At 37.8% G+C, this 21,709-nt stretch overlaps 1 protein-coding gene across 1 annotated transcript in view; it reads left to right on the forward strand.

The window, feature by feature from the left end:
- Plxdc2 (plexin domain containing 2) overlaps positions 1-21,709 on the forward strand; it is a 398,667-nt gene that overhangs the window by 343,821 nt on the left and 33,137 nt on the right. The window contains exon 12 of the mRNA XM_041630585.1: positions 1,226-1,264. Within this exon, the coding sequence (XP_041486519.1) occupies positions 1,226-1,264 (39 nt within the window). The remainder of the gene's footprint in view (positions 1-1,225; positions 1,265-21,709) is intronic.

The following is a 21,709-nucleotide window of genomic DNA, read 5'->3' on the forward strand; positions in this document are numbered from 1 at the left end:
TACTGGAGAAAAAAATATTATTTGGATAATTAATTTCTCAAAGAATTTTTCAGATTCAGAGTTACCATGAGCAAAAAACATGCTGCATTCTTTATATATACTGTTTCTCTTGTTAAACCTTAGCGATTATCCATAATCTGGCTTCTTTTTTTCCCCTTAGAAAAGAAAAATTCACTTCTTTTCATGTGGCTAAATTTAGTAGTCATCAAACTACAATCCTGATACATTAATCAAAAGAAATATGCACATAAATAACTATTGCTATGAAATTCTGAACAATAGATCACTTTACTCACATACAGTTATGCAGTGGTGTTTCCTGAATGCAGTCAATCACAGAGACACTGAACACAAAGTTGTTCTTGAAGGGTAACTCCTTTTATGGAGAAGAAGGAACTACTAAAGTGCTAATGCCTAGGTAAAATTCATGTGTGGAGAAAATATAATAGTCATTATTTGATAACTTTCTATTCTATATGATATAATAAGGAGTAGGGGGGAGACTATTTCTTTAGGGGAGAACATAGTTTCATGTCTTATTGTAGTAAGTGTTGCTTTCTTTGGAATAAGAAGTAAATTTTTAAGCCTTAGCTCTTGATTGAAATTTAAGTGGGTGTTATAAAGTAAGTGGAACAGAGAGGTGGAGGGCAAATGCCAACTGCATTGTGTTTCTCTTAAAAGAAACATATACTTAAATTCAAATTATTTGGGGTCATTATTCTAAAGACTGTGAAAAACGTGCTTTAATTGAAACTCTAACTTTCATAGTCAAATATAACTTTTGAAATGGAACATTATGCCCCATGTTTAGCCATTCAGATATAAATTATTCATTACTGATACAAATTGAGATAAATCTTTAACTATTGATAAATCCTAATTATTCCTCTTACTTTATAATGGTCTCAGTCTTGATTTCAAATAAAGTCCTATTGTAAGTTGTTTTAGAAAGTTAAAAATCTATTTCATCCTATAACTATATTTTTTATCATTCTCACAGAATCGAGGCTCAGATGTGTTACTAATATTTTAGCCTACACCATCTCTGAGATAAATTTTATTGCTATACCATGTAAAGTTGGATCCTGTTTTCCCACTGAGCTAGAAATTAGTCTCTAAAGTATAAAATCCAAGTGTTTGAGTTAAGACAGTTGCCAAGGAAGAGATGTGTGCATCTTTGAAATCTTTTTCTGTTGTAATCTTTTTCTGTCCCCTTTTCTTTCAGATGACACCAAGATAGCACTGCATCTCAAAGATAACGGAGGTATGAGTGCATCCCTTTCTTCTGTAAATCGTAGACCCTGATTCATTGTATTCATTTTCATAGGCTAAAAGGGCATGTGGGATTCCAAAGACAGAAGAGGGTTAGATTTCACTCTGATTGGTGTTTAACATGTGAAGAATTCAGTGGGTTGGGTAAAGAAAGAAAAGGAAATCCTAATCCTTGTGTTTGTCTATGCAAGTGCATGGCCTCACCACTCTATGAGGTCACACAGTCATCCACAGGTATTGTTGCGTTTTCTTGCCCTTGCCCTTAGGGCAGTGTGTGAAGTTATCTGTGCAAGTTTTTTTTTTCCTCTGAAATTTATGGTTGGTTGCTTTTCATATACAATTAAAAAGTAGGTCGGTAAGCATGCAAATATATTATGCTAGATCTTTTCATCTGTTCTGTGATGCAAAGGACAAAATTTAAATATTCAAAAGAACATCTTAAAACCAGCAAAGTTTTTCTAAGAAAACTTAGAAATATCTATACTGGTACTTGAAATTTTAAAGAAAAGAGTTTTTAGGTAATACGATGAAAAATACTAATTATGTTTTAAAATATATTTTATTAAATTATATTTGCTCATGTTTATGGTAGGAATTAATAAAAAATTAGTGAGATATTATTTGTTTCATTCAAGAAAGGATTGCTACTTGCTAGTAGTTTCTAAGACATGAAAAATCTTTGACAATGTCATGGTCAATGCATGGGTTACTTCTGTATTTTCGTATGGTTTACTAGCTGAAACTCACTCATGAGACTGAAGAAATATGATCATGAGTTAAAGATCAGTTTCTGATAAGTAAGAAGAGCTTGTCTCAAAATAACAACAACAAAAAGTGATGGGGTGGGGAAGAAAATGGTTGATAGATAGGTGATACATTTGAGGCTCTTTCACTTGTCATTGTAGAAAATAGTTGTTACTCAATCAGCATTAAATAATCAACAGTCTGTGCATTCTCAGATTAATGTGCACATCTCTGGAGTTTACACCAGTCTATCTAAAAGAAAAATAGGTTGATTTTTCTATAAGTGTCTTTATATCAGCTGTCCACTCTTTCCTATTTGCCTATAGTGTTCTTATACATTATTGCATTAAATCAGTAAATGGAAACATTTACAAATGGCCATTGTGAATTACAGTTGTACAAACTAAAATCATAGGTTTCAAAAGATATTAGCAATTCTCCAATACAAGATTTCCCAGAGAGTGTTGCTGATAAGTATCTTTTGATCCTAAGTCCTAATATTGAGAATGAGGAGACACTGTATTCTATGAAGTGGGGTGTTCATTCACACTGCTTCTGAAATCTTCTCTATGTAAAGAAGGAAATCCAAGACTCCAGTTCAAGCACTCTGGATAAATTTTGGTCCCACTGCCAGTGACCTCACAGACTGCCCAAGTCTCAAAACTGTCCCCCACACTCAGTGGGCCTAGTTTGGTCTTATGCAGGTTCCCCTCTATCAGTCCAGAGTCAGTGAGCTCTCACTAGCTCAGGTCAGCTGTTTCTGTGAGTATCACCATTGTGGTCTTGACCTCTTTGCTCATATTATCATTCCTCCCTCTCTTGGGCTGGGGGAGGGCCTTGGCCTGGCCTCCAAGTGAAGAGTCAGACTTTGTTAACTCTCATGGGATGTCTTATTCTTTCTGAGGAGTGGATGGGGGGTTGGGGAGAGAGGAAGGGAGGAACAGGAGGAGAGGAGGGAGTGGAAATGGAGATATGCTATATAAAATGAGAAAAGATTGTATTAAAAGAATTCTTAACTTTTAAAAAAAGGGGGCGGAGGCATTCCCTAGAAACTTCTGGATTTTCTCTTATATTTGTGATAACAAAATTCTTAATATAGGTAGAAGTTTCATGTTTGTTTTATTTTTCTTCATTTTTCTGCTTGTTTGCTTGTTTGTTCAAGAGATTCTATATTGTTAATAGGAAAAAAAGGATTACTGTAATCTTTCATTAATTGGTATAAGATTCTCTGAGTAGACAATCAATAAGTTTCTTCAGTGAAGAATTCTTTACAACCTTGGTTCACTCATGCAACCATTCAGTCATTTCTTCTGGCTGCTCGCTATGTGAAGTCTTTCTGCAGGCCTGCAGCTGACAGTAGTGGACGATTCTTAAGCAACTTCTTTACTTCAGTGAATATGCTCTCCAAAGGATCTTCAAAATGAGGGAAGATATTCTGTCTGGCAATTCTCCAGTATTCGACTACAAAATTGTCTTACAAACAGTCTCTCACATAATTAATATTTTGTACAATGCACATTGAAATGATATCTCTAATATGTTACCAATTCTCCCCAGCAACATCTTAGTTTTGTTTAAAGCATTGAAGAATCACACAACAAAATACGTTCTTAAGCTATGCATTAGAAATAGATTATGATGGTGGGGTGGATTTAAATAAACCACATAATAAAAAATTTGAAGTACACTTGACAATGAGTTGCTGCAGTTTCAGATTGTAGATAGATAATTGATAAACAGGGAGCCATCAGAATCCAAAATATCACAAATGTATGAACATTTTCCATGCCTCTGATTGTTTCAAGTACAGTTACCATAGATGATTCCAAGCCTAATCAAGTGTGTCACTTCTAAGAATGTTTGGCTGTAGACAGAGCTTGATAGACTTCCTAAAAGCCTTGGGTTTGAGCCCTAGCACAACGAATCAACAAAAAGCACTTAGGAAGATCAGAGTTAAGTTCCTAAACCTCACCTCAGCAGACTCAAAAGTGTTTTTAAAGCCAGCTCCAGGGTATCTGCTACCTCTGGTCACTCTGGACACCCATACATTTATATGCATAATTAAAAATAATAGCATAAAAATCTTTAAAGTAATACAGGAGGTTAGAATGTCTAGCATAAATAGAGACCCCAGTTTCAATACCCACAAAAAGGAAACTAGAAACAGAATGAAAACAAACAAACAAAATGGTTACTCGAGTTCAGCGGGGCAGAGTAGCGATGGGAATTGATGTAGGAGACTCCCTTTCACTGATGGCTTTATAAAATTGATTCTTCTTAACAATTAGAAGGCACTTATGTTTGATTTGAACATAAGAAATGCCAACGGTAAGCTATTTACTTATACCCACAGCATTTTATTTCTTTTCTATAATAATTTATTATACTTAATAATATTTCATTTTTACATAATCACACATTGGTTTCCATTTCATCTGTTCTGCTAAAAGCAACATGCTTTAATGCTCCTCTGTAACCCAATTGCACCATAACCAGTGGCCTTCAGTCTCCAAAACCCAGGCATATCCTGGAGCTTACGTTCAAAATTTAATTTCAAGTTCTTTCAGCCTAATTTAATTTAAAGTTCTTGGCTTTTCTAGAAATTCTCCTTTAACTCACCTGGAAAGGGAACCTAGATCGTGTTCTTGGAACTCATAAATATGTGGATAATTGCTATATGCACTTGAAACAAAGTCTCTTTTGGATTTTCAGATCCCAGGGTTGGTTTATTGGAAGAATTATAACCTTTTGGGGGGGCATGGGGGTTGGTTTTTGGTTTTTTTGAGACAGGGTTTCTCTGTAGAATATCCCTGGCTATCCTGGAACTCACTTTTAGACCACGTTGGCCTTGAACTGAATTATAACTTTTAAGAATGTCTGAACTATATATATTAGCAGGCATGACTACTAACAGCCTTTCTGACATTTGAATAGGTTAACTTCAAATGCCACTCACCACCTAATTAGAAAAGTAAGTGTTTTCAGGATGCAAACTGAAGACAGTTATCCCGGACCCAGGAGAGATCTGCTAGCTGAATCAAGAACAAGCATTTTAATGAAACACAATTTTCAACTAGAATTCTGCTCAATTTAGCTAACCTAACTGTGCTTTTCTGCTACTGTGAAATTGTGAAAATTATTTCAAGCTCCATAACCTTGAACAGATTTCATTATTTTAAATTTATCATCAGATCTCTGAAAGTACCCAAATTGTATTCTTTACTGATTGCCTTAAAGGTTTTTCCTCTTGATTGATTTGAATTTCTTTTAAAAAATGTTTGAGCATACATTTTTAATTGCCAATATTTAAAGTCAGCCCTGCACTCAATCCTGGTATAGAATACAAGGCCAAGTCTGCCGTTCCTTCTTATTGATAGAAATCTACTAAACCTGGAACACAGATGCCTGGCTTTTCTAAGTCAGAGGGTGCTGTCTGCCCTAAGAGATGATGCAATCGCTGCATCGCAGCATGTTAGGTTAACTCACAAGTGAATGTCTCTAGAGTGGATGATTGTGAAAAGCCAACAGAGATGACTCTGAGGTTTCCATGGCTCAAGCTCAGGTTCTGTTGTGTTCAGTTTCCTATGTCTAACTTAATCCTAAAACATTTGGTCTGGAAAGAAATGTTAGAGCAGGATCCTGACTTTCACAAAACTGCTTCTGAGGTGCTGGTTTTTGTTTAGTCTGCTGTGGCTGATCAAGCGTCTACTGTTACATTTATCCTTCAGTCAAATTATTATTTTTTTTTGTCTTTCATACATAAATCATCAAAGCAGCATGTCTTCTGCTGTGTTTGTGCAGCCTTATTGTGTTTTTTCATCTACTTCCTTGTGTAGATCACAGTCTCAGAGCAAAGGGAGGCTGTTATTTGCTTTTGACAGGCTATTGAATATCTATCACCTTCTGTTTGAAACACTGTAAAATATCTTGGCATTTTGTTTTATCTCTGCCTTTGTTTGGCTACTTTCCATGTTAGCGGTAACTGAATTCTGAGCACATATCTAGTGTAACAGTGAAGACTTCTTATGCTTTGAATGTTTTAGATCTGCCCCAGGATTGAGGATTTCTCTCCTCAACTATTTTAAAGAGTTTGCGGTTCTCATCCCTTTATTTATAATGAGCTTGTGTGGTTGTTTGCTATTTTGATTATTCTGGCTTACAAATATATTCTAACTTGTGACTGTCCTAAACCAACTCAATTTTAACCTTTGGGCTTAGGTCTCAGGGGTCAATAATCCTAACAGTTCCAGTAAAAAGTAGTTTGATCTAAACTTCATCAATATTATTGAACATCAGAAGCATTAGACTAGGGAATCTTGTTCAAATATATGCATTTTAGCAAGACGTTGGAAGAACAGAACTGTAGCCTCAGCTAACCAAGAGCAGGAGATAGAATGACTCACATACCAGGGCCTGCCTGGGTTACAAAGTGGGCTCAATGACAGCCTGGTCGAACTAGTGATGACCTGCATAGACATAAAAAGCAGAAAAAAGACTGAGGTTATAGATCAGAAACAAAATGCTTGCTGGAAAAATATAAGACCTTAGTTCAATTTACTACAATTAACCAATCAAATTCAGAGATTCTCCTTCAGATGCCCTAAAAATTCCACTGTATTTCTAACCAACTCTGGACTAATGGCATTGCCACCCCTTCTCAGAATACACTTGATTATCAAGAGTTTAAAGTGTTTGATTTCTCCACGCCCAATCCTTAGAATAAGAGTGGTTCGTGCATCTCTGAATCCACTCCTTTGTCTCTACACTATGGCTATCCTGAAGCACTTTCATTGTTGGCAAGGAGAAATTGACTCTACTTCCACATGATCGTAGGTGCAGGTGACTTGAAAGCATCATCTCTGCTGCTCTTGTAACCCTCTGAAAGGAGTGCACAAGAATCAGTCCATTTTAGATATTGGCAAGTTTATTTGTTTTAGCATACATGGCTATGCTTTCTGCTTTACTGAACTAAATCAAATTGCTGTTTTACAATTATTTTTACCTTAAAAGTTTAAATTTCATTGTATCGCCTAATAGCTTGAAAAATTGTTATCCAGCACAGGGAAAGGAAAAAACAAAAACTCATATTGCGATATCCCTATATAGTCTATGGTAATGTTATAATGTGTAGATGGGATTTGTAATCAGAATTTTTGCTGCTAGTAGAACATAGAATAAAATACTGTTAAAGAGTCTCTGGGAAAAGGTACATGTACCCTTCAAGTTACTGCAAATATATTTCCCTTTAGTTGTTTGCAAATGCCTTCCCATGCCCATCTGATCAACAACTGCATTCTCTTTGTGTCCAATTTTGTGGCTATCTACCTTATTTTCAGACTAGAAAATAACCAGATGGGCTGGTTTGAAAGAAAATCCCACCCCCACACGATTGGGCTCCTACATTTAAATGCTTCCTCTCTAGGAGTCTAATATGTAGAGATTAACTACAATTATATAATCTTCAACTCTGTCGAAGATCTGAGAAGGGAATAAATATTACTTAAAAAATGAGAGATATCCAAAATGTGCAATAAATGACAGAGACAACTGACTACCTGGGCAATCACCCAAAGTCTTGTTTGCAATGTTGAGTCAACCAACTTTGGCTAAGGCATAACATAACTGACATACCATTAATAAAGGCAAGGAACTTTCTTAGAATTATCCTACCCTGTCTTGGCAAGATAAGACAATCCTGTTTCATATCTTAGTCTGTAGTTGAGGTATGGGCTTTTCTTAACCCAAAGGCCAGTTCTGCCAAGAAGACAAGCTCCCAGTGGAGTGTCTTTGGTGCTCAACATTCTTTGGGAGTAGAGTGGCATTGCTAGGAGTAATTGTGTCTTGTTGGTGCAGAATTCTAGGTTAGATTAAAGGCCATTTTCTACAGCTCTTCGAAGAGGCTGAAGATTATACTATCTATACTAAATATAATCTCTATGTATCTAAAAGACCTGATTAACCTAAAAATAAATATGACAAACATATAATTCTCAATACCTATCTAACTTGAAGACTAAAAGAATAAACAACTTTGCAATATATGAAGACAATGATCTTCAACTGTAAACAATGTCATTATATATCAAATGTAAACATTGTTATTATATAAATAGTATCAGAGGTAGAAATGTACATTGTAATATGGTAGATGTATCAATACAATATAGACAAAGTTATAAGCATACTCTTATACAAAAATAGAGGTAGGAACACTCACATTCAATATTCAATATATCAATATACAAGAAACAGTACCAATATAATTTTCTAAAAACAGTAAATCACAAATACCAATCATCCCATCAAACCAGTTAATCCCCCCCCCCCTTTTTTAAAATACCCCTAATTCCATAAAATATCTCCCCATCACCTCAACCCTAAACCAACCACTAAAAGATGTCCCTAACCCTGCGGGCAAACTCTGTTGGGAGAGGGGACTTCGTCTTCTAAGATTGCTTCTAGCTGACATGGGGGCGACTTTCTCCTTAGTGGCTCCTGTGAAAGCAAATGATGGTAAAATTCCCAGCCCCCTAAGGGGCTGGCTTAACCCTACAGTGTGGTACATCTGTAATCCCAGCAACTGGGATATGAAAGTAGGAGGATCAGGAGTTGGAGGTTATCTTCAGCTACATAGTAGGTTCAAGATCAGCCTGAGCTACATGAGACCCTGTCTCAAAAACACTGTGTGTGGGTTGGGGAGGGGATAGGGATTGGGTGGAGAGGAAGGAGAAGTGAAAGGAAGAAGGAAAGAGGACACAGAGAGAGGAAACTATCCTCCAGGCTGTAGAGTTAAGCAGCAAATTCTGTTCATTTGTGTGTGAACAAACAGTGCTTGGTTATCCTATAATACAGTGATTAACTTTAAAAAAAAATCACAGTGCTTAAAACCACTAATCTCTTACAACAGCTTGATGTTCTATTAATACTAATTTCTAGTTTAATTTTCTTCTTTGGTGTTTAAATAACACCATGCAAAAATTCAAATATGTCTTGGCCAGTAAAGACAAGGACTAATTACTTAACACTAATTCTTAGGTGTTGTAAGCTAACTCTGGCCAAATGTTAGTATTTCAGCTGCAACAATGGATATCAACTTGCCGCATAAAGTTTAGGCAGAAGTATTTTTATTGCATGATAGGATTAATGTTCTGCAACCATTAGTCATTTAAAATACAGGAAAGCAGGGAAAATCATTTAAAATACAAAGCTGAAAATCTTGAAGACAGCTAAATAGAAGGGTAAAATGTATTTGTTGGGCCTAAAGGAAGCAGGAGAAAAAGCAAGGTGGAGCACAGAGCAGGCAAATACCACCAGAGAGACAAAACAATAAAAGGGCAGATGTGTGCCAACAATGATAGTTTTCTGACTGAAAATAATAATCAGGCATTGCTTACCAGATTATTATTCAACAGCAAGATGCATAATCAGAGGCAAGGCTAAGTGACAAGAGTGTTTCCCCAGCACACGTGAGGCCCTGGGTTCAATGTGTGGCGCCACAGAAAGCACAAATCAAGACCAGCTACGTGCAGTGTATAATTAAGGTGCCAGGAAAACAAAGGTTTACGAATATAAGGAGCTCCAAGCTGAAGTCATGGGAAATATGTACACCATTAGCACAACGTGTAAAACTTGGATGTGTCAAACTAAGCTTAAACACACGGAGGTGAGCAAGAAAATATGAGAATGAAAGAGAAGCAGTTCGTCAGGAAAACATTACAATTTTAAAAAATTAGTTTAAAAAATAGAGGGTAAACGAATGCTGTAATTTGAACCAAACTATCAACCAACTTGGATCTGATTGACTATGAGTAGATTTAGCTTGCTGGTTAAGAGCACACACTGTGCAATCATGAGGACTGGGGTTTGGATCAAGTATCCACATTACAAGTCAAGCATTCCAGCAAATGGCCTTAACTTCAGCTCTGAGGAATCCTATGCCCCCTTCCGACCTCAGGACCTGGACATGAGTGTTCACCTGTGCACACACACATTCACGCGCGCGCGCGCACACACACACACACACACACACACACACTCATGTAGGCACATTCACACAAATTAATTATGTAAATTGTAAAAATAAGTCAAATGAGGATCAGTAAAAAGATACTGTCTATTAACAAAGACAGAAGATTTTAAATTTTCTCAGTAAGAAATTATGCATGTATAGGTTGAAATCTATTAGTATGAGCAGTAAAATGTCAGCACAAATATATACATTTTAGTCTCATTAAGTGAATTAATTTTTACTAATCAATTGTTTTTTCATTTATTTTACATCTTGACCTCAGTTTCCCCTCCCTCCTTTCTTTCTGTTCCCTCATTCCCTGCCTCCCCTCTGCCCTACCATCCACCTCAGAAAGGAGCAGGCCTCCCATGTATGTCAGCAAAGCACGGCATATCAAGCTGAAGTTGAACTAAGCTCTTCCCTTCATATTGAGACATTCCATTATGGGGAACAGATTCCCCAAAACCAGCTCAAGTGTTAGAGACAGACCCTGATCCCCACAATAGGAATCCCACAATAAACCAAGCTACTTCACATAATGTTGAGGGCCAAGAACAGTCTCATGCAGGCTCCTAGCTTTTGGTCAAGACTCTGTGAGATCCTATGAACCCAGCTTATTTGTTTCTGTGGGTTCACTTGTGATGACCTTCACCTCCCTGGCTATACCATCCTTCTTCCCTTTCCTCAACAAGGTTCCCGAGCTTGGCCCAGTGCTTGGCTACAGATCTCTGTATCTGTTTCCATCAGTTACTGGATAAAGGCTCTCTGTTGACAATTAGGCTAGTTTGGTCTGAGAAATACAAAACATTTTCTCTCATTTGTGAGTCTTAGACTTTATAGTCTCATAAATGTTATATAAGAGGTAATGATATGAAAGGAGAAAACTGGGAAATAAAGGGGACGAATAGGAGAAAAAGGTGTGGGGTGTGCCCTTATATAACCCTGCATAATAACAATAAAATAAATTTTAAAGGGGAGTTAGGGAGAAAACACAATAATTTGTATTATCCCCAAATATGTAGCAAGTTGATAATACTGAGTAATGTCTGATAAAAAGAAGAAAAATAACAAAATATTATTAATAGTCAAAGAAATGATGCGGAAATAAAATAAAATAATGATGTCTTGCATTGAGGTGAAGAGACCAGCCAGATACTTCAGAGCACTTGTAATATGACTCAGTTTATATGAGATTCATGGAAAAGGAAAGTTAATTTACAATACTACAAATCAGTTCAGTCCTTGCCTGTGGGTGAAGAATGATGAAGACTGAAAGAGGGACAAGAAAACTTTTGAGGAATCTGAATTATTCAGTGCATTTAATTGTTACTATTTATTAATTATGTGTCTGTGTGGAGATGTGTGCAGATGATTCTAGTTGTCACTGAAGGCTGAAGCCAGAGGCTTTGGGATTCATCTAGAGCTGGGGTTGTAGGCAGTTAGAGTTACCCAGAATGGTTGCTGAAAACTTAAAACAAAAAGGAAAGGAAGGGAAAATAATGAATTATATCTCAAAAAATTTAAGGAAATAATTTAAAAGGGAATACTTTTACTTTTTCCTTTCATATTTGTGTCTATTCTTCCCTTTCTGTTGTTGTATTGCTTTAGCTAAGAGCTCAAGTATTATATTGAAAAGAAAGATGGATATTGATCACCCTTGTCTTATTCCTGATGGTAATAGAAATGTTTCCAGCTTTTTTTCCATTTTTTTATTGAGAAAAGGAGAAAAAATAAAACAAGTTTCCACCTCCTCCCAGCCTCCCATTTCCCTCCCCCTCCTCCCACCCTTCTCCCCCTCCTCCCACCCTTCTTCCCTTCCCCCCACTCCTCTCCCCATCCCTCTCCAGTCCAAAGAGCAGTCAGGGTTCCCTGCCCTGTGGTAAGTCCTAGGTCCTCCCCTCTCCATCCATTTCTAGGAAGGTGAACATCCAAACTGGCTAGGCTCCCACAAAGCCAGCACATTACGTAGGTTCAAAACCCCGTGCCATTGTCCTTGGCTTCTCATCAGCCCTCATTGTTCGCCATGCTCAGAGAGTCCAGTTTTATCCCATGCTTTTTCAGTCACAGTCCAGCTGGCCTTGGTGAGCTCCCAATAGATCAGCTCCACTGTCTCAGTGGGTGGGTGCACCCCTCATGGTCCCGACTTCTTTGCTCATGTTCTCCCTCCTTCTGCTCCTCATTGGGACCTTGGGAGCTCAGTCCAGTGCTCCAGTGTGGGTCTCTGTCTCTATCTCCATCCATCACCAGATGAAGGTTCTATGATGATATGCAAGATATTCGTCAGTATTGCTATAGGATAGGGTCATTTCAGGTTCCCTATCCTCAGCTGCCCAAGGAACTAACTGGGGAACTTGGCTTGGGCATCTGGGAGCCACTCTAGGTTCAAGTCTCTTGCCAACTCTAAGGTGGCTCCCTTAACTAAGAATTGTGCTTCCGTGCTCCCCTATCCAACCTTCCTTTATCCCAATCCTCCTTTTTCCCCAAGTTCCCCCCATTCTCCCCTTCTCCCTTTACTCTCCCCATCTCCCCTTACCACCATCCCACCCCACCCCCAAGATCTCAATTTTCTCCCCGGCCATTTTGTCTACTTCCCATAGCCAAGAGGACAAATATATGTTTTTCCTTTGGTTCACCTTCTTACTTAGCTTCTTTGGGATCACCAATTGTAGACTCTGTGACCCTTGTTTATGGCTAGAAACCAATTATGAGTGAGTACATCCCATATTCATCTTTTTGGGTCTGGGTTACCTCACTCAGGATAGTGTTTTCTATTTCCATCCATTTGCATGCAAAATTTGAGAAATCATTGTTTTTTACCGCAGCGTAGTACTCTAGTGTGTATATATTCCATACTTTCTTCATCCATTCTTCCATTGAAGGGCATCTAGGTTGTTTCCAGGTTCTGGCTATTACAAATAATACTGCTATGAACATAGTTGAACAAATGCTCTTGTCATATGATCGGGCATCTCTTGGGTATATTCCCAGGAGTGGTATTGCTGGGTCCAGGGGTAGGTTGATCCCGAATTTCCTGAGAAACCGAAACACCGATTTCCAAAGTGGTTGCACAAGATTGCATTCCCACCAGCAATAGATGAGGGTACCCCTTCCTCCACAGCCTCTCCAGCAAAGGCTATCATTGAAGTTTTTTATTTTAGCCATTCTGACAGGTGTAAGATGATATCTCAAAGTTGTTTTGATTTGCATTTCCCTGATCGCTAAGGAGGTTGAGCATGACCTTAAGTGTCTTTTGGCCATTTGAACTTCCTCTGCTGAGAATTCTCTGTTCAGTTCAGTGCCCCATTTTTTAATTGGGTTAATTAGCATTTTAAAGTCTAGTTTCCGGAGTTCTCTATATATTTTGGAGATCAGACCTTTGTCTGTTGCGGGGTTGGTGAAGATCTTCTCCCAGTCAGTAGGTTGCCTTTTTGTCTTGGTGACAGTGTCCTTTGCTTTACAGAAGCTTCTCAGTTTTAGTAGGTCCCGTTTACTCAATGTTGCCCTTAAAATCTGTGCTGTTGGGGTTACACATAGGAAGCGATCTCCTGTGCCCATCTCCTGTAGGGTACTTCCCACTTTCTCTTCTATCAGGTTCAATGTGTTCTGACTGATAATGAGGTCTTTAATCCATTTGGACTTGAGTATTATGCATGGTGATAGATATGGGTCTATTTTCATTCTTCTACAGGTTGACATCCAGTTATGCCAGCACCATTTGTTAAAGATGCTTTCTTTCTTCCATTGTATACTTTTGGCTCCTTTATCAAAAATGAGGAGTTCATAGGTTTGTGGGTTAAAATTCGGGTCTTCTATACGATTCCATTGGTCGACTTCTCTGTTTTTATGCCAGTACCACACTGTTTTCATCACTGTAGCTCTGTAATAGAGTTTGAAGTCAGGGATGGTAATGCCTCCAGGCAATCCTAATTTGTTTAGGATTGTTTTGGCTATCCTGGGTTTTTTGTTTTTCCATATAAAGTTGATTATTGTCCTCTCAAGATCTGTGAAGAATTTTGATGGGACCCTGATGGGGATTGCATTGAATCTATAAATTGCCTTTGGTAGAATTGCCATTTTTACTATGTTGATCCTCCCAATCCAAGAGCAAGGGAGGTCCTTCCATTATCTGGTATACTCCTCAGTTTCTTTCTTCAATGCCTTAAAGTTCTTGTCAAATAGATCTTTCACTTCCTTGGTTAGAGTTACCCCAAGATATTTTATGCTGTTTGTGGCGATTGTGAAAGATGAAGCTTCTCTGATTTCCCTCTCTGCTTCCATATCCTTTGTGTATAAGAGGGCAACTGATTTTTTGGAGTTGATCTTGTATCCTGCCACATTACTAAAGCTGTTTATCAGCTGTAAAAGTGCTTTGGTGGAGTTTTGGGGGTCGCTTATGTACACTATCATATCATCTGCAAATAACGAAAGTTTAACTTCTTCCTTTCCAATTCGAATCCCCTTGATCCCCTTATGTTGTCTTATTGCTATTGCTATAACTTCAAGTACTATATTGAAGAGGTATGGTGAGAGTGGACAGCCTTGTCGTGTTTCTGAGTTAAGTGGGATGGCCTTGAGTTTCTCTCCATTTAATTTGATGTTAGCTGTTGGCTTGCTGTATATAGTTTTTATTATATTTAGGTATGACCCTTGTATCCCTAATCTCTCCAAGACTTTTATCATAAAGGGATGTTGAATTTTGTCAAATGCTTTTTCAGCATCTAATGAAATGATCATATGGTTTTTTTCTTTCAGTTTATTTATATGCTAGATTACATTGACAGATTTTCGTATGTTGAACCAGCCCTGCATCCCTGGGATGAAGCCTACTTGATCATAATGGATAATTTTTCTAATGTGTTCTTGGATACGGTTTGCCAGTATTTTGTTGAGGATTTTTGCGTCGATGTTCATGAGTGAGATTGGCCTGTAATTCTCTTTCTTGGTTGAGTCTTTGTGTGGTTTTGGTATCAGAGTGACTCTAGCTTCATAAAAGGAATTTGGCAATGACTCTTCTGTTTCTATATTGTGAAATACATTAAGGAGTATAGGTATTAGTTCTTCTTGGAAGTTCTGGTAGAATTCCGCATTGAAACCATCTGGTCCTGGGCTTTTTTTGGTAGGGAGGTTTTTGATAACCTCTTCTAATTCTTCGCGACTCTCAGGTCTGTTTAGATTGTTCACCTGGTCCTGGTTTAACTTTGGTATATGGTATTTATCTAAAAAAGTGTCCATTTCCTTTACATTTTCCAGTTTTGTGGCATAAAGGCTTTTGTAGTAAGATCTAATGATTCTCTCAATTTCCTCTGTGTCTGTGGTTATGTCCCCCTTTTCATTTCTGATCTTATTAATTTGCTAATTCTCTCTCTGCCGTTTGATTAGTTTGGATAGGGGTTTGTCAATCTTGTTGATTTTCTCTAGGAACCAGCTTTTTTTTCCATTGATTCTTTGGATTATTTTCTGTGTTTCTGTTTTTTTGATTTCAGCCCTCAGTTTAATTATTTCCAGTCTTCTACTCCTCCTAGATGAGTCTGCTTCTTTTTTTTTCTAGAGCTTTCAGGTGGGCTGTTAAGTCTCCAATGTGAGCTTTCTCTGTTTTCTTTAAGTGGGCACTTAGTTAAACTTTCCTCTTAGGACTGCTTTCATAGTGTCCCATAAGTTTGAGTATGTTGTTTCTTTATTTTCATTGAATTCCAGGAAGACTTTAATTTCTTTCTTAATTTCTTCCTTAATCCAGGTATGGTTCAGTAGTTGACTGTTCAGTTTCCATGAGTTTGTAGGCTTTCTGGGGGTAGCATTGTTGTTGAATTCTAACTTTAATCCATGGTGATCTGATAAGACACAGGTGGTTACTAATATTTTTTTGTAACTGTGGATGTTTGCTTTGTTACCGACTATGTGGTCGATTTTTGAGAAGGTTCCATGAGCTGCAGAGAAGAAGGTATATTCTTTCCTATTTGGGTGGAATGTTCTATAGATGTCTGTTAGGTCCATTTGATTCATTACCTCCATTAATTCTCTTATTTCTCTGTTAGGTTTCTGTCTGATTGACCTGTCCATTGGTGAGAGAGGAGTGTTGAAGTCTCCTACTATTAGTGTGTGCGGTTTGATGGCTGCCTTGAGTTTTAGCAATGTTTCTTTTATGTACGTGGGTGCTTTTATATTAGGGGCATAGATGTTCAGGATTGAGACTTCATCCTGATGAACTGTTCCTGTTATGAGTATAAAATGCCCCTCTCCATCTCTTCTGATTGATTTAAGTTTGAAGTCTACTTTGTTAGAGATTAGTATGGCCACACCTGCTTGTTTCTTAGGTCCATTTGCTTGATAAGCCTTTTCCCAGCCCTTTACTCTGAGTAGGTGCCTGTCTTTGTGGTTGAGGTGTGTTTCTTGTAAACAGCAGAATGTTGGATCCTGTTTTCGTATCCAATCCCTTAGCCTGTGCCTTTTAACAGGTGAGTTAAGTCCATTGACATTAAGTGATATTAATGACCAGTGGTTGTTAACGCCAGTCATTTTTTTAGTAGTAGATTTTGTGTGTTTCCCTTCTTTGATTTGTGTTTGTGAAGGGTCTCTAGATGTCTGAGTTATTGTGGTCATTGTTGGACTCCTTGGTTAGTGATTTTCCTTCTATTACTTTCTGTAAGGCTGGATTTGTGGCTGCATACTGTTTAAATTTGTTTTTATCGTGGAAAATTTTATTTTCTCCATTTAAAGCTTGGCTGGGTATAGTAATCTGGGCTTGCATCCACGGTCTCTTAGTTTCTGCAGTACGTCTATCCAGGACCTTCTGGCTTTCATGGGTTCCATGGAGAAGTCAGGTGTAAGTCTGATAGGTTTACCTTTATAAGTAATTTGGCCTTTTTCCTTTGCAGCTCTTAATATTCTTTCCTTATTCTGTATGCTTTGTGTTTTGATAATTATATGGTGAGGGGATTTTTTTTTTGATCCAGCCTATTCGGTGTTCTGTATGCTTCTTGCACCTTCATAGTTATATCTTTCTTTAGGTTGGGAAAGTTTTCTTCTATAATTTTATTAAATATATTTTCTGGACCATTGAGCTGCCCTTCTTCTCCTTCTTCTACTCCTATTATTCTTAGGTTTGGTCTTTTTATTGTGTCCCATATTTCCTGAATATTTTGTGATGAGAGTTTGTTGGACTTGCTGTTTTCTTTGATCAGTGTGTTTGTTTTTTTTCTCTATGCTATCTTCAGAATCTGAGATTCTTTCTTCTAACTCTTGTATTCTGTTGGTTATGCTTGTTTCTGTAGACTCTGTTTGTTTACTTAAATTTTCCATGTCCAGCCGGCCCTCTGTTTGTGTTTTCTTCTTTGCCTCCTGTTCAGTTTTCAAGTGTTGAACTGTTTCCATTATCTGTTTGATTGTTTTTCCTTGGTTTTCTAGGGTATCATTCACTGATTTATTCAATTCTTCAAACTTTCTGTTATATTTCTCATCCATTTCTATAAGGGTGTTTTTTACATGCCGTTTAAGGGTGTCAATCACTTTCATGAAGTCAATCTTTTCTACTTCTTCTTGATTAAGGTGTTCATGTCCTCCTGTTGTGAGGTCGCTGGTTTCTGGTGGCTTCATGTTGCTTTTCAGTTTGTTGGGCGAATTCTTGCCTTGGCGTCTGCCCATCTCTTCTTCCAAATGCTCCCTTATGAATCTTCTTGTATCAGATCAGGTCTCCTTGCCTACCCAACGCTGACTCTCCCCAACGTTGGCTCTCCTGGCGCCAAGAAATCAGGTCTCCGTGCTGGTTGGGCAGCTTGCAAACAAAGTGCCTACCCCCAACGCTGTCTCTCCTGGCGCCGAGAGATCAGGCCTCCGTGCTGGTGGGCAGGTCGCAAACAAAGCGCCTACCCTGCTTGGTGCAGGCAGGCAATAGAAACAACGGGAGTCCCGCCCGCTTGAGTGCCCCGAGGATTCGGACCCAGTGCCCAGACAGGCTGGGCTGGGTAATGTTATTTGCAGAAAGAGGACAGTGGGGCAGAAGTGGGGAGGGTTCTGGATGGGAGCTGGGTGGGCTAGGAAGAAAGAGGAGGTATGCAGGGAGTGGAGGCCCTGTAGAGAGCCCAAGAAGGATAGTGGGCCAAGGAACCTCTGAGCTCCCCTTCCAAGGCTGGCGCCACGGGGCCAGAAACTCACCCCAATGCTGTCTCTCCTGGTGCGGAGAGATCAGGCCTCTGTTTCCAGCTTTTTAACATTCACCCCAGACCCCTGAAATAATCACAAAGAAACTATATTAATTAAATCACTGCTTGGCCTATTAACTCCAGCTTCTTTTTTTTGTTTTGTTTTTTGTTTTTTGTTTTTTTCGAGACAGGGTTTCTCTGTGGCTTTGGAGCCTGTCCTGGAACTAGCTCTGTAGACCAGGCTGGTCTCGAACTCACAGAGATCCGCCTGCCTCTGCCTCCCGAGTGCTGGGATTAAAGGCGTGTGCCACCATCGACCGGCCATAGCTCCAGCTTCTTATTGGCTTGCTCTTACCTATTAATTTAGCCCATTTCTATTATTTTATATTTTACCATGAGTCTCTGGATGTCTGTCTCCAGCGGCAGCTCCATGGCTTCTCTCTGACTCCGCCCTTCTTTCTATTAATATGTGTATTGCCATGTGGCAGTGGCTTGCTGGCAAAGTTTTTACATGTCTGTCCATGGCAGTGGCTCCATGACCTTTCTAAACTCCACCTTCCTTCTCCCAGCATTCAGTTTAGTTTTCCTCACCTAACTCTATTCATTTGCCCAGGCCCAGACAGTTTCTTTATTAACCAATGATATTCACAGCATACAGAGGGGTATCCCACACATTTCTGAGTATTTTGCTGAGAATTTTTAATCTATGGTCATTAAGAAGATCGGTCTATAATTTTTTCATTGTGTCTTTATTAATGTTAGCATTAGTTATCAGTATAATTCTGGCTTCGTAAATTTGAAAGTATTCTTTCATTTTCTATTGTGTAGAACAGTTTGAGATACTTCAGTTTAGTTCTTTAAAGGTCTGGTAAAACTCTATGGTATACTTATTTCAATAACAACCCTAACAATAATATTAATGTGATTGATAAAGTGTAGGATGGCAATTATTCTGAGCAGTAGTAGCCGCTGACATTTCCCTAATTCTCACCATATGTGAAGACCAATGCCCACCACTAAGCCTCACTCAGTGTCTTCTTAGCCATCATGTGACAGACAGCACTATTATGCTCATTTTTTGAAGAGGATGCAGGATGAAAGAGACACACTTGTCCTTTTGGTTAGACACTGTGAGCTCCTCCTATTCTTGGCAGCCTGAAGGTTGTGTATCAGCTTAGTGCTTTAGAAATGTATCTATTTTCCTATCAAATTTTTTTCTGGCATTGGGGATGAAGGACAGGGCCTTCCACATTCTTAATGAGCACTGTACTACTGAGCTATATGCCTAGCACCGAAGAGAGTTCTTGTCTAAGTTCACAATAGGTGATTCATTTAATAGCATAGTAAACATTTTTTCATAAAAAGATTATTGTACAAATGCTATTTTAATATTAATGACTTTAGTACAGTAAGATGGGTTTGAAAAGAACTGCATTTTTCCGATTTACTGAACCTTGATATTACTTTATTCAGCACACTTTTGGTGTTTCATAATGAGCACATTCTTTAGCCAATTATTGTTAACTTTTACTATAATTAAAAATCCCACTATCTTAACCAGGCAAGTCTTTAGGAGGGATTGCTATGAGGAAAAATTCCACAAAATTCTTTAATTTTATACTTAGCTGAAAACTTAAGCTGTAAGATTTTTCTTCTAATGTGGATCCCCCCCCCAATTTATGGATGTTGGGGAAGAGGGATTTAGTGGTGTCATCACATATAATAAGGTGCTTGTGTTCCAGTTATGAAAACCCCCACTCTAGCAATTCAGATAATCATAATTAAACTCAGTGGGTCAAAAGAAAGTTCATAAAAGCAGGATGGAACTTATGGGGTAGAAGAAGGGGAGAGGATAGGATGAGAGGAGGGAGTGGGGTGTGAGCATGCTTATAACTAGTAGATCCATGTTTGAAATTGTCAAAGAATTTTTTAAAAGGAAAAAAAGAACAAGAATGGTATAAATACATTTTAAATAATAAAGATAATTTGATAAAGAAAGCTAACATTAGGAATAATTTAAAGTCTTAAAGCTAAAGGTAATGATAAAAGTAAATATTTAAGAGCTTGTCAATAATGATGTAGCACATGTAAAAGTAAGAATGGAAAAAAAGTTGCATTTGGTGCCCTGTAGTAGCTATAAATGTCATCAATGCACTCTGAGAAGATTCCACACACCCTATTTACTAGTTATTAGTAAAAGTGCTAATAAATCAGTATGTCTACACATAAACTCATTATGTAGGTGTCTGTCCCAATCCTTCAGTTTGATTAAGTTAATTATTTCTTATAGTTTCAAGTTAATTTACTTACCTTCAGTTTCAAAAATAAGAAGTGACATATTATTGATTTTGAAATATGATTTTCATACTCTAGGCTCACTCATCTCAAAACATTTCAAATGCATCTACTAATAAAATTTCAAAGTCACCTTGTAGGAAAGGTAAGAAAAAGTGAGACTCGTCTGCTGCCTTTGCCAGTGCTGTTTTACCATATGCTTACATTTTATATATTTTGTGTGTGTACCTTTCTTCATTTCATTTCAGAGAATTTACCAAACCCCATCAATATGCATCATTGGAGTGTGGAAATTAAATATATGTTATGAACTACTTCAGGTCATCCTCATCCATGAAAACTTTTTGGGCTACCAATATGGCTCAATAAGTAAAAGATCCTTCATTACAAGCCTTACGGCCTGAGTTTAATCTCTAGAACCCACCAAATAAAGGCAAAAAGAGAGACCCAAATCTATAATGATGGACTCTGACTGACACGCACAACATCACACACACACACGCACACACACACACACACACACACACAGTGCATGCGTGTATGAAAGCACATGTGTGAACACACACCATAAACATTTTGAAATTATCAGTAAAACTAAAAACAAGCTACAAAATCAGAGAAGTTACAAGGAAAACTTCCAATCAATTTTGTTAAAAAATTCATCACCTGATTTTCCAGTACTTGCTTTAGCATATAAATGGATTAGAGGATATTCCACAAGGAAAGCTGTGAGCCTGTGTGTTTTGAATCAAAACATGGAACACTGATATTTAAGGCATTTTTAGTTCATCTTCATTCCAAACATTAAGAAAGAATGTTTTGGCAATGTTCATGTAAGATTTATGGTTTTTGAGGAAATCTGTACAAGAGTTTGTCCAATCCATCAGGCCTTAAATCCCCAGAAGATATTACTATGATATGGAATTTATAGGCTGAAGTAACTCACTTTTAGGCCATAAGAGTTAGTTCTAAAGAGGATACAATTTCAGATGAGAATTTTTAGTTTTCCTTTATTCTCATACTTGAAGACTAGTGATAATAGACACACGTCTCTTTAGCAAGGTTTTAGAATATTTTATCATATTACAGATGCCTAACTCAAAATGTATAATATCAATGCCATACTACACATAAATTCTGAGAGAAATCATATAAAGCATTAGGAGACAGAGTTTTAAAATCCACCACTCTACTTTCAAGAAACTTTAAAAATTTTGTCCTTTCACTCTTCCATCTTTTTCCTATCTCTTTATTT

This window comes from Microtus oregoni, unplaced genomic scaffold (assembly GCF_018167655.1).
Source record: "Microtus oregoni isolate MIOR12 unplaced genomic scaffold, Mior012 000035F_ref0000213, whole genome shotgun sequence".
Classification (NCBI taxonomy): Eukaryota; Metazoa; Chordata; class Mammalia; order Rodentia; family Cricetidae; genus Microtus; species Microtus oregoni.